The 13,356-nt window shown below is 39.6% G+C and overlaps 1 protein-coding gene across 1 annotated transcript in view; it reads right to left on the reverse strand.

Moving 5' to 3' along the window:
• Positions 1-13,356, reverse strand: part of BRWD1 (bromodomain and WD repeat domain containing 1) — a gene marked incomplete at its 5' end in the record, with an annotated part of 91,899 nt that overhangs the window by 52,750 nt on the left and 25,793 nt on the right. The window contains 6 exons of the mRNA XM_005859729.2: positions 4,103-4,286; positions 7,742-7,924; positions 9,974-10,199; positions 10,401-10,529; positions 11,594-11,728; positions 12,553-12,703. Of these exons, the coding sequence (XP_005859791.2) occupies positions 4,103-4,286; positions 7,742-7,924; positions 9,974-10,199; positions 10,401-10,529; positions 11,594-11,728; positions 12,553-12,703 (1,008 nt within the window). The remainder of the gene's footprint in view (positions 1-4,102; positions 4,287-7,741; positions 7,925-9,973; positions 10,200-10,400; positions 10,530-11,593; positions 11,729-12,552; positions 12,704-13,356) is intronic.

The raw sequence follows: 13,356 nt of genomic DNA on the forward strand, positions 1-13,356 counted from the left end.
TGAAGGAAGCAAGCCTCATGTTCGCTTTAAGCTGCCTGGCTGCCAGCCGCCATCTTGGCTGTCAGTTAATTTGCATATCTCCCTGATTAGCCAATGGGAAGGGTAGCGGTCGTACGCCAATTACCATGTTTCTCTTTTATTAGTGTAGATACAGGCCTGGTGCACGGGTAGGGGCCGGCTGGTTTGCCCTGAAGGGTGTCCCGGATCAGGGGGGGGGTTCCTTTGGGGGGTGGAGCGGCCTGGGCAAGGGGCCTGTGGTGGTTTGCAGGCCAGCCACACCCTTCAGGGTGGGGGTCCGTGCTGGGGCGGTGTGGCCAGCCTGGGTGAGGGGCTGATGGCTGTTTGTAGGCTGGCCATGCCCCCCAGCAGGGGACCCTCACCCCATGGGGGCGTGGCCATCCTGGGTTATGGGCTGAGGACCATCTTCAGGCCCCTCCCTTGGCAGCCGGCCCAGGCGACCCAAGCCTCCCACTCGCTCTGGCCTGCTCCGTGGCTGCTGCCCACAGGCCCCTCCTTCAGCAGCCGGCCCAGGCAGGCTGGAAGCTTGGCTTTCTCCGTCACCAGGGGCAACCCAAGCCTCCCACCCGCTCTGGCTGGCTCCGTGGCCGCCGCCATCTTTGTCCTGTTAATTTGCATGTTCTCTCCTGATTGGCTGTGGGGTGTCGTGGAGGTATGGTCAATTTATATATTGTCTGTTATTAGTGTAGTGATCTTAATCAGTGGTTCCCAACCTTTTTTTGGCCATGCCCCACCTAAGTACCTCTGAAATCCTGATGCCCTCCCTGTGACACGTAATTCTTATTATTCAAAAAGTGAACTCCTATTCACGTGGAGAAGCCTAAAAGGCCATTAACTTGGTCTAAACAAGCTTCCAAAGAACATAGCATCCATGAAAGAGAAAAATAAAAGAACGAAAGGACAGTTGAAGTACTGAGGAAAAAATCACTAAGAAATTATTAAAAAAATAATATGAAGTGATATGAAAAAATAGCAAATAAAGTTTCAAAACATATGATAACTGAAATGCATAAATATGTTACAATATATAGTTATATACTGTAGTAGAGGCCCAGTGCACAAATTCATGCATGGGTGGGGGTCCCTCGGCCTGGCCAGGGATTGGGGCCAATCAGGACCATCTCGCCCAGTCCCAATTGGGGCCAATTGGGGCCGGCCAGCCAGGGGGAGGGACCGCAGAAGATTGGCTGTGGGAGTGCACTGACCACCAGGGGAAAGCGCCTGCATTGAGCGTCTGCCCCCTGGTAGTCAGTGTGTGTCATAGAGACCGGTCGACTGGTCGTAACAGTCACTTAGGCTTTTTTTTTTATTTAATATATTTTATTGATTTTTTACAGAGAGGAAGGGAGAGGGATAGAGAGTTAGAAACATCAATGAGAGAGAAACATGGATCGGCTGCCTCCTGCACAACCCCTACTGGGGATGTGCCTGCAACCAAGGTACATGCCCTTGACCGGAATTGAACCTGGGACCCTTCAGTCCGCAGGCCGACGCTCTATCCACTGAGCCAAACCAGTCAGGACACTTAGGCTTTTATATATAGAGATATGCGGCCCCTAGGACCATAAGAAATGCAAAAAATTCACTGTTAATAACTCATTCTTGAATTACCCCCCTGTGGGGCATGTGACCCATGTTGGGAACCACTGATCTAAATTTTACACAGTAGATATATACTACTTTTATAGGCAAAAACCAAATTTTTAATTTCTCTTGATCCTTACCAAATGACTCTCTAATATTATGTAACATTTGCCACTGCTTTCCACTATAAGGATTGTTGTCAAGGCACTGACCACTATTCTATCACTCAGCATCTCCTTCATAAACTCTCATGTGTATGCTAGAATACAGTCCTAGAAAGAGCAACACTCTTCTTTGAAAAAATTATTTTGTGGCAGACAGCTAATTGACTCTCAAAATCCATTCCCCTTTCTTCCTTAGAAACAGAATCTCAACTTTTACCTAGACTCTTTGTTGCTCTAAATGAAAACTATTACCTAGTCTCTTCTGTAGCTTAGTATGGCCATATGATGACATTCTGGTCAATGAATTATAAGCAGACATGCCATGTGGAGTCATTAAGGCTGCTTACTGACATACAGGAATGTCCATTTTACCATCTGCCTCTCTTCCTTCTTCTGGCCTAAATCTCAGCCTCCACCACAGAGGCAGATATGGGATGGCCAGAATATAAAGACCAGCTCTCTTGGACTTTGAGTTGACCTTAAGATTTAAGCCCATACTCTGAGATGGAGATCAGAAACAGAGGAACCTGAGATCCTGATTAACTAGAACCATGTATTCCAGCTTAAGCTATTTCCAGTCTTCCTTATGTTGAGAACAAATGCTTGTTTAATGTTCTGCAGGTCTTTTCACTCCTGATACCCTTGCTTCCCTTGGTTTTGACAACGAAAAATATCCCAAAATGACACTTTCAGGTCAGATGATCATACAACTCAGACACAACTTTAAGGCTTAATTATAGCATTCTACATACACGATGGTGATTTTCTGTATTTCTCATGCCAATTCCAGATTTTGCTTTTCACTACTCTATTGTATACTTTAAATATTCTCAAGTTCACTGTATAATTATAAGTAGTATCCAATATTATTCCACCAATCACTGAAATGCTTCTTGCTAAACACATGAAGGAAACACTTTTGCTAAATTATCTTCAAGATATTTGTTATTTGGAGACACAAACATGACAAAATACTGAAAGATTTTAGATACTAATGAGAACAGTATTTGCTGGCTCCATTTCAAAAACTCAGTAGCAAGGAAGACCTTACTGCCCAGAATCTAACTATGAAATATCACTTCCCACTAAAAGAAAATGGAGCTGCATACGAGAAAAAACTAAGCCCAGGTCTAGCTCAAGAAATTCACAAGATAAACCTATAACACTTTGCCATGCCTAACAGCAAGGACACAATGAAAGTCTACTACAATCATTTCAAAAGGACTCAGGAGCCGAATTGAAGAGGCCCCTCTGGTCAAAGACAGGACAATTTAAATAGCAATAAGGGATTTAGAAATAAGCTGAATCACAGCAGCTTGATTAACACAGTGACACACACACACATTGGGTCATTACTGGAAGATAACAGGGAATAAATCTTTATTTTGAAGGCAAGTAATCGAACATCTATCCTGTCTTTTATATACAAACTTTACTACTGGATAACCAAATGTTAGATTTGAGAAAATTCTTTCTTAGAAGTTATCCAAAGGAATAAATGAAGACTTCATAGAGTTGAATTATCACTATTTTATAAGCCCTAATGAATTAATGAATCTAAGCAGTTAGCATAAATGCCTGCTAACATCACAAATGTGTGTGTGCGCGTGAGCATTGTGAACCTCCTGACAAAATTATTACCACTAATGAAATAAGTCTTACAAAAGAACTAAAAACATTTATGACATCTGAGACAATTAAAATTTAAATACTGACTATTTACTTCTACTGAAGAACTGTTCGTTGTTTTTAAGATAATGATGGCATATAGCAGTGATGGCAAACCTTTTGAGCTCGGCGTGTCAGCATTTTGAAAAACCCTAACTTAACTCTGGTGCCATGTCACATATAGAAATTTTTTGATATTTGCAACCATAGTAAAACAAAGATGTATATTTTTTATATTTATTTTATATTTAAATGCTATTTAACAAAGAAAAATCAACCAAAAAAATTAGTTCGGGTGTCACCTCTGACACGCGTGTCATAGGTTCGCCATCACTGGCATATAGCTATATTTTAAGACAATTTCTTATCGTTTAGAAATACATACTACATGCTTTCAACAAAATGATGTTTTAAGATTTCAAAATAATGCTGAAGAAAAGAAAGTGGGTATTTGTGTAGATGAAATAAGACTGGCTATAAAAAAAATTTACCATAGTAAAGAGAGAACAAGTCTGACATTTTCTTACCACAACTAAAATAGACTCCAACCCATTACTAAAATATATTTATATGATTATTTGCATCACTAATGGATTAAGATATGCAAATAACCACATAGATATATTTTCATAGATAAAAACAATATTAATAGATATCCTAAAACAAACCTAAATATGCCTAGTGGTACCTCTGGTACAACCACTCTCCGTTTCCACGCCTGCAGGTCCCGCTCTGTAGCAATCTGACTACGGGGAGCATTCTGATGCATCTGGCGAACACCTTCAACTTGTCCACTACGACGCAGACCAATATTTGGAGGGGACTGGATGTCTAAGCTTAGTCTTCTAAAACCTAGGGGAAAATTGTCAAGAAATGATTCCAGAACAAAGTTCAATCTATATGCATTTAACACATAATAAGCATTCCTTCTGAGATAGAAACCAAAAATAAAGATCTACTAAAGAAAACTCTGGAAAAAAGAATCCTCGTATGACTGAGATCAAAATGTAGACTATAGAACAAACATTAACTACCAATCTCAATTTCCACTTTTACTAGACTTTCTGCAATTTTTTAATGTACAGGCATTTCTATTATAACATTATATTTGTATTCCTAAAAACCTTTTCTTCTTCAAAACCACACACTAAAAACACATCTTTTTGGAAAAATAAGCATTGAAGACAGACTCCTCAAACTGCAGTGGCTTTTTAACAAGAACTCTAACACCATTAACTGCAACCTCAAAGACAATCTGAGACATTCAGGTAGGCAGCTGCCAGAGTGGGTGTTAAAAATTCACAAATCTGCAAAGTGGGAAAATGCTGTCAGCACTTGAATTGGAGCTGTGTGAGTGGTCACAGGGCAATACAGATAACAGTGAGCTCTGAGCCTGTGCAGAGCTGATCAGCTGGGCACAGGAGGCAAGACAACCTTCCACGAGCTGGAAATCACAGAGGATGGAGACCTGTCTGAGGGAGGAAGGAGTCCCAAGCAAAGTGCTGGTTTTCTTAAAACAGAGTGAAGAGGTTCCTCCTACTAATGCAACAGAGAAACTGGGGGCTATGCCTTTTCTGAGGGAGGCTACAAATTCTATTCCAGCTACACCTGCTCTTCTGGCCTAGGGTAAAATCCACATGAGTAAGCACAACTTCTGCATTCTCCTACACACAGCATTCTGTTTACCTATGAAATGAACCACTTTGCAAGAAATTGGTTCACCCACTAAAAATGGAATTAAACATTTATATTAAAATGTACTGATGCTTAAACATTTTTTGAATTGAAAAGTAAAAATAAACTCTAAATTAACTACCCAAGTCATAGTATTAGCTCTCCAACAATCTGAACAAAACACTGGCACAAGTCTCTATCACAATACTTATAATTGCAAGAATGAGAAATAACTTAAATGGTCATAAAATGATTAATCACAAAGACTGGTTATTCGCCCTAACCGGTATGGCTCAGTGGATAGAGCGATGGCCTGCGGACTGAAGAGTCCCAGGGTCGATTGTGGTCAAGGGCATGTACCTTGGTTGCGGGAACATCCCCAGTAGGGGGCGTGCAAGAGGCAGCTGATCGATGTTTCTCTCTCATGGATGTTTCTAACTCTCTATCCCTCTCCCTTCCTCTCTGTAAAAAATCAATAAAATATATTAAAAGAAAAAAAAAAGACTGGTTATTCCACACAATGGAACACATGAAGCTATAAAAAAATGAAGAGTTCTGTGCATGGATATGGAGTGATTTCTAGAATACACTGTTAAGGAAAAAAGATGCAGAAGAACACACATGTATCTGTGCCTCTTGCTCTGATGAACTAAGAAGAACATAGCACTACCCATATAGTATTCCAGCCTAAAATGTTTCCTGAATCCAATCATATGATAGTCAGACAAATTCAAACTGAGTGCAATTCTATAAAACAGGCCTGAACTAAAGTAGTGCCATGAGGAATCTGTTCCATATTAAGAGACATAAGAATTAAGTGATTCTCTCTCATCATTGATGTTTCTATCTCTCACTCCCTTCCTCTCTGAAATCAAAATATACTTATTTAAAAAGACTGTACATTAGATAGTAGTATTGTGATCAACAAAGTTTGTTGACTGTGGTCATTGTATAATGATTATATAAACAAATATTCCTGTTCTTGGAATATATAGGAAGAAACATTAAACGATAAAGTGTCACAATTTCTCCAACTTACTCTAAAGCAGTTTTGAAAATACATGAGAGAGAAAGAGATAGGCACTAATTGTGAATGTACACAAAAAGAGATAAAGTGAATGTAGCAAAATGATAAAATTTAGGTGAGAGCCCTAGCCAGTTTTGCTCAATGGACAGAGCCTAGGCCTGCGGACCAAAGGGTCCCGGATTCAATTCTGGTCAAGGGCATGTACCTCCGTTGCAGGCTCCTCCCCGGCCCAGGCCCTGGTCAGGGCTCCTGCAGGAGGCAACCAATCAGTGTGTTTCTCTCACATCGATATTTCTCTGTCTCTCCCTCTCTCTAAAAATCAATGGGAAAATATCTTCAGGTGAGGATTACAAAAAAAAAAAGCTAGGTGAAAGATATATGGGTATTCATAGTAGTATGCCTGAAACTTTACTACAGGATTAATTTTTCAAAATAAAACACTGGAAGATATAAAGCCTTACGCTATAAATTTCAGAGAATAAACCTTAATTCCTCATATAGTATTTATTACAGTCCTAGTCCACGAATAGCATGACATCCCCAAAAGTTTTAAATAAATCATGGAATTTGCAAATCACCTTGGGCTAGAAACAAAGAGGACACTAAATGAAGATCATGAGTTGAAACTGTGGCAGCCTGACAAGTTGTGCAAATCAGTAATCTAAGGGCTTGGGTGTAATGTCCACATGGGAGATAACACCTTGGACCTATGTCAGATACACAGCTGTAAACGAGAAACAGATCCTCCAACTTCCCTCCCCCCCCAAAAAAAACACATCCATTGGTCCAAAAACTACAAACATGGTAAAGACAAAACATAAATTGATCCTAGCAGAATCTGCATATCCCAATGCCATCTTTCACCCAAGATTACCCTGTGTGCCATGACTGTCTTTGGGGTAGCCTGATTTTTATATCATGTAGTTCAGCACTGAGGACAGCACTGAATAATAAAGAGATAAGAAATAAAGTACACTTGGCAAATATATTTAAAGTTTCCTTCTACAAACAAAAGAATAAATTCCTTTACTAGCTATAAATTAATTTGTTCAAAGTAGATTTCTGTGAAATTAATTATTTTGCCATTACAAAATAAAAATTAGCCCTGGATGAGTGGTTCAGTTGGCCGGAGAATCGCCCATAACACCGAAAGGTTGTAGGTTCAATTCCTGGTCAGGGCACAAGCCCAGATTTCGGGTTCAATTTCCGGTTAGGGCACGTGTGTGAGGCAACTGATCAATGTTTCTCTCTCACACATCAATGTTCCCCTCTCTCTCTCTCTCTCAAATCTATCAAATCAATTTTTAAAACAACAAACATATCCTCGGGTGAGGATTAAAATACATTTATTAATTAAAATTATAAGAGTCTACATAAGAAAAAAAGGAGCAAATTCTCCAACAGACAAGTAGAAACATTGTTAAAAAAAAAGGTTTTGTTAGCAAATCAACTTTCTAATAAAGCTACCTCCAGATTAATACTTAAATTGTAAAAATACCATGCTAACTTCAAGTTTTTCACATAACATGTACCTGACAATGACTTCATTTATGCTTCACTTTCAATCAGACATATTAAGGCAAAATATATCTCATGTATTTATTACCTCTTCGTGGTGTTTCTTCCCCATTTGGAAGTACATTTGGAATATTATCCTGACCAGCTCCCATCCTCTCATCTTGCTGCTGTTGCAACTGTCTTATCATTCCATCAAGAACACTGGGCTCTGGGCTTCCTTCACCATCATTAGTCTGTAGGCTTATAATTTGTTCGATTACCTCTCCATCACCTGCAAATTCAATTAGTCAACAAGATCATAATTTATACAAATGGGGGGAACGTTCAGTAGGCTACAATTAAAATTACATTAGCGCCCTGGCCGGTTTGGCTCAGTGGATAGAGCATCGGCCTGTGGACTGAAGGGTCCCGGGTTCGATTCCAGTCAAGGGCACATGCCCAGGTTGTGGGCTCGGTCCCCAGTGGGGGGTATGCAGGAGGCAGTCAATCAATGGTTCTCTCTCATCACTGATGTTTCTATCTCTTTCCCTCTCCCTTCCTCTCTGAAATCAATCAATAAAAATATATTTTAAAAAAATTACATTAGCAATTGTCAGAATTCATTTTTAAAAAGTAAAGATATATTCATAATTAAATCAAAAAAAGATTCAAACCCACAAGATCTTTCTTTAGAGAGTATAAGTGCCACAAAAACCTCAGCAGAGCCTTTGAATTCCCAGCAAGTGAGCACCTGGAAACACATTTCAGTAAAAGCTTCATTTCGCTAGTTCACACTAACACCCCTCATTTATACAGGATGTATCATTAAAATCCTTTTGCGCAACATCTCTCACTAGAACAGAGCAACAATGTGTGGCTTCTGATGTAGAGAAATCAGTGGCATTTCTTCTCTACTGTTTTAAAATATAAAAAAGGAGGAATAGCACCTTTTTGACCTTCAATAAACTACTACAACTCTAGCTCTCACCCTGTCCCAAGTGTCCTGAGAGCGCACATGCAGTTAAGGGAGATAGCTACACATGCCTCTCCAACTAAGCTTAAGTTTTTCTCTTCAGATATGCTTTCAGCATAGCCAGTATCCATAATTCTTACTTCAAGTACAAAATCAGATTTTTTTAAAACGTGTCTTTGCTTCTTTATTTTTCAAATAATACATTTCAGCCCTGGCCAGTGTGGCTCAGTGGTGGAGTGTCAGCCTGTGCACTGAAGGGTCTCATGTTCGATTCCTGGTCAAGAGCACGTACCTGGGTTGCAGGTCTGTTCCCTGGCCCCAGTGCAGGCCTGTGGGGAAGGCAACCAATCAATGTGTCTCTCTCATATCGATGTTACTCTCTCCCCTCCCTTTTCTCTCTCTCCCACCCTCCCTCCATTCCTCTCCCCCTTTCACTCTCTCTGAAAAATCAATGGAAAAAATATCCTCGGTGAGGATTAACAATAAAAAATAATACATTTTCAGAGATATTTAATAGGTTCAGAGTCAGTGTTAATAAATAAAAAGTATTAGATGGTTGTGGGGGATTGGAAATTTATCCAAACATTAATATTTTTGAGCAAACAATTCCTTACATAGCCCCCACCATAAGATTCATCTTAATTACAGAGAAAAATAACTTTATAGTGGCAAAACCTGGCAGCTACCACCTTAACTGAGTGTGCAAAGACACTCCAATGGGCAAAACACAATAATAAGCATCCTGATAGGATGCTCCAGGAAGGCTACAACATTGTTTATATTGTATTCTGTCAAAAATATATAACCAGGCCCAGGCCGGTTTGGCTCAGTGGACAGAGCATCGACCTATGGACCAAAGGGTTCCGGGTTCAATTCTGGTCAAGGGCACGTACCTCTGTCGCAGGCTCCTCCCCAGCCCTGGCCCTGGTCGCGGCATGTGCAGTAGGCAACCAATCGATGTGTTTCTCTCACATCGATGTTTCTATCTGTCTTTCCCTCTCTCCTCCACTCTCTCTAAAAGATCAATGGAAAAATATCCTCAGGTGAGGATTAACCAAAAATAATAATAATAATAAATACACAACCAGAACTTAATAACAACTACATTTAATGTGAAGTCCCCAAATTGAAATCTACATCAGAGAACAAAAAAAGCTGTAACAGGCATTAAAGTAACAGACAAAAGTTGATTTTGATTATTGTTTATGATTACACAAGAGAATATCTTTGTTCTTAGAAAATACATATTAAAGTATTTCTGGGTAAATGAACATGAGATCCAGAACTTAAGCCTCAAGTGGTTCAAAACATTAATATATATCTAGAGACAAATGATAAACATTACATTAAAGAGGGCTTTGCACTTACTTGTTGCCACATAGCCTAGCTGTGGAACCAAATGTTCATCTGCAGAATTTTCTCGGCCTGGTACTAATCTCTGATACTTAGTTGGATGAGGATTTCCATCTACATCTACCAAGAATGGTGGAGGCATAAGGTGAGGAGCCTGCTGAGTTTGCTCATCTAAGACATAATTATTAGAATCTCTAATCAATGGTCGATAGTCAGTATGGAAGAACATCTGTTCAGGAATCTAGAAAAGGGAAGTTTAAACAAAAAAAAGTAGAAAAAGTAAGTTTACAGACTGACATTTTGAAATTTATACATGTTAGAAGAAAACAAATACTAAACAGTTAATTATAATCAGAAAAAAACAATGAAATTAACACCCTATTTTCAAAATATCCTTCAGAACTACTTAATTTGCATGCTGTAAGAAAATATTTAAAATGACCTTTTCATATGGCTTGCTGCATCCAAAACCAAATATCAGAAGGTGCCCATGAGAGTCTGTACAGGCAAAATGCTGTCCATCCTGTGAAAACTTACAGTCAAACACAGCTCCATGCCCTTGTCCTTCAATCTAGGAAACACAGAGGAAAAAAGCCTCATTCATTAGTTGAATAAAAGTTTGGCCCATGCTAACAAACAAACAAACAAAGTTATGACCAAGTTTATGCAAGTGCTTTTACTGTATTAACTGTTTTTGTGTTGATAGCTTGCTATGATATATCACTTCTACAAAAAATATTTTAAGACAAATTTTTCATTCAGCATGTCAATTTTTATTTTCAGGAAATAAATTAACTTTTTAAAAAAAATTTATTTTAGAGAGAGGAAGGAAGGGGGAAGGGGCGGGAGGAAGAGAGGGAGCGAGGGAGGAAAAGAGAGAGAAACAGATGCGAGAACATCAACTGGTTGTCTCCCGCAAGCGTCCCAACCAGGGATCCAACCCTAAACTTGGGTATGTGCCATGACTAGGAATTGATCTGCCACCTTTTGGTGTACGGGACAATACTCCAACCAACTGAGCCACCAGCTCAAGGCTAAAATTCACTTTGGATACCACTAGCCTGAAAGAAATCTTGAAAGATGTTCTAAGAATTAGTTCTCAAAATGACTGACTAAAGGATCAAAAACCAATCCAAAGTGAAGGTTTTATTTCTGCTATGTGAATGACAAGCACCTTCATAAACTTTTAACTTGTAACAAGAGGCTATTGACTAATAATCTATAAGGTAAATAATGAAAGATTGTTAAAGTGTGATATTCATTAACTAAAATCAATACTTTACTGGAGTTTAAACTTTCTACTAATATGACTGACTGCCATGCAAAATTTGTAATGCAAGTTGTGTCTAATTACCATAATTTTGCCAATTTAAAAACAGACAGAGACACATTCACCTATACACACAAAGTTAAATAGATAACTTTTGAAAATCTTTCTCTTGTGTGAAACAGTTATACAGAGAATTTCATGTATGTATGTATGTATGGCTGTCAGATATTTATGAGGTTTTAAATACCCTGATTTTTAGAAATATAAACTGCCAAAACATGCAGATCTGTTTCTGGCTGAACTTTACAATCTAAGTACTGGAAACAAATGCAAGCATGCATGAAGACACCCTGGACTTCACTTACCATATTAAAATAATGTTTCATCTTGGTGCCTTTTGTAACATCCCATATAAATATGCTGCCATCGTGTCCTGCAGATAACATAATTCTGGAATCGAAAGGATGTGTCTCCAAAACAAACACTTCATCAGCATGTCCCTGTAGTCAACAAAGTCATACAGTTAAAGGGGGAGGGGGTTGCAAGTTATAAGTTTCTAATTAAAAATCCATTTGTCAGTATATAAGGGCTTTAAAAAATGTTATTAATGACAGTAATTTATATCAGTATATATACAAATTTCTATTTATTTGGTAATATAAATCAAAGAAACCTGTGTATTAATATATTAATTCCATAGCTTTAAAAATAAAATTATAGTTCAAAACATCATGATTTGTTATATTGAACTAGAGGCCCGGTGCATGAATTCATGCACGGGTGGGGTCCCTCTGGATGGTCTGCAGGGATCAGGCAAAACCCGCAGTCCAACGCCACCTGCAGCTCCTACCTGCTGCTCCCGCTCATCCTGGCCCCACTCGGGCTCACGCCCAATCAGTCCCGATCAGGAGAGGCTCCCAGCACTCGCCAGCCATGAGTCCTGCGGCTGGCGCCCTCCCAAGGGGAGTGGCCTGCGAGATTGGGCTGAAACTGGCTCTCGGACATCCCCCGAGGGGTCCCGAATTGCGAGAGGGCCAAGGCCAGGCTGAGGGACCCCACCAGTGCACGATTGGGCCAGGGAGGGACCGAGGGAGGGCTGCAGGGCGTGTCCAGCCCATCTCGCTCGGTCCCTATCGTCCGGACCCCAGCAGCAAGCTAACCTACTGGTCGGAGCACCTGCCCCCTAGTGGTCAGTGCACATCATAGTGAGCAGTTGAGCAGCCTTAGCATATCATTAGCATATTACGCTTTGATTGTTCCATTGTTCTGCTGTTCCGTCTATTTGCATATTACCCTTTTATTATATAGGATAAGAACTACCTACCAACAAGTTATGAAGCAGTTGTCCAGTATAAGAATTCCACACTTTGAGGACATGATCATTCACAGCTGTGACAACAATGCTATCATTCTGATTCCAAGCTATCATTGTTACTTTGGGTTTCATAAACCTTTCCTCTTCGGAGGTTAAGTCCCTAAGGAAAAAATACACAATGTGTAAATTCACTTGGATGGTAGACTATATACAGTGTGTATACAATTCTTTATCTGTACAAAAATAAAGTTCACGTCCTTCCCTTACCAACTCTATAGAGGGTCCAACAGATGTAACCCTTAACAGATTATCTACAAACAGATTAGGGCAAAACCCAAAGGAAGAGGGGATGATTCAGAAGCAGTTCAGAGACTGAATGAAGGCAGATTTTCGGGCACTACTGCTATGCATAAGAGCAAAGCTTTTTCTGCTCTCTACCTTTTCTATTTTTCTTTTCTCCTGAACTCAAGCACTAGCAGTAATACTTTCAACTGTTTCTCAGAGATGACAAGAAGCTTTAGGAAGACAGCAAGAAGGTGATTCATCTTCATATCCAATATCTAGAAAAGTGCCTGACAATTTGCTGAATTGTAAACAAGACTGTACTAACCTCTGGATAGTTCCCTATGAACTGTTCCTATGGACCCCATGGTAAGAACAGTCTTTGATACATATGTCTGCAATGCACTACAGCCTTTATGAAAGTGATATGCAAAGTTTCTCTGTAAAATATAGTCAGAAAAACTGACTATATTGTCTCCATCCACTCACCCCCTACTATAGTGATTTTTTTTAAATTCCAAAAATCGTATC

This window comes from Myotis brandtii, unplaced genomic scaffold, assembly GCF_000412655.1.
Source record: "Myotis brandtii unplaced genomic scaffold, ASM41265v1 scaffold1297, whole genome shotgun sequence".
In the NCBI taxonomy this organism is placed as follows: domain Eukaryota; kingdom Metazoa; phylum Chordata; class Mammalia; order Chiroptera; family Vespertilionidae; genus Myotis; species Myotis brandtii.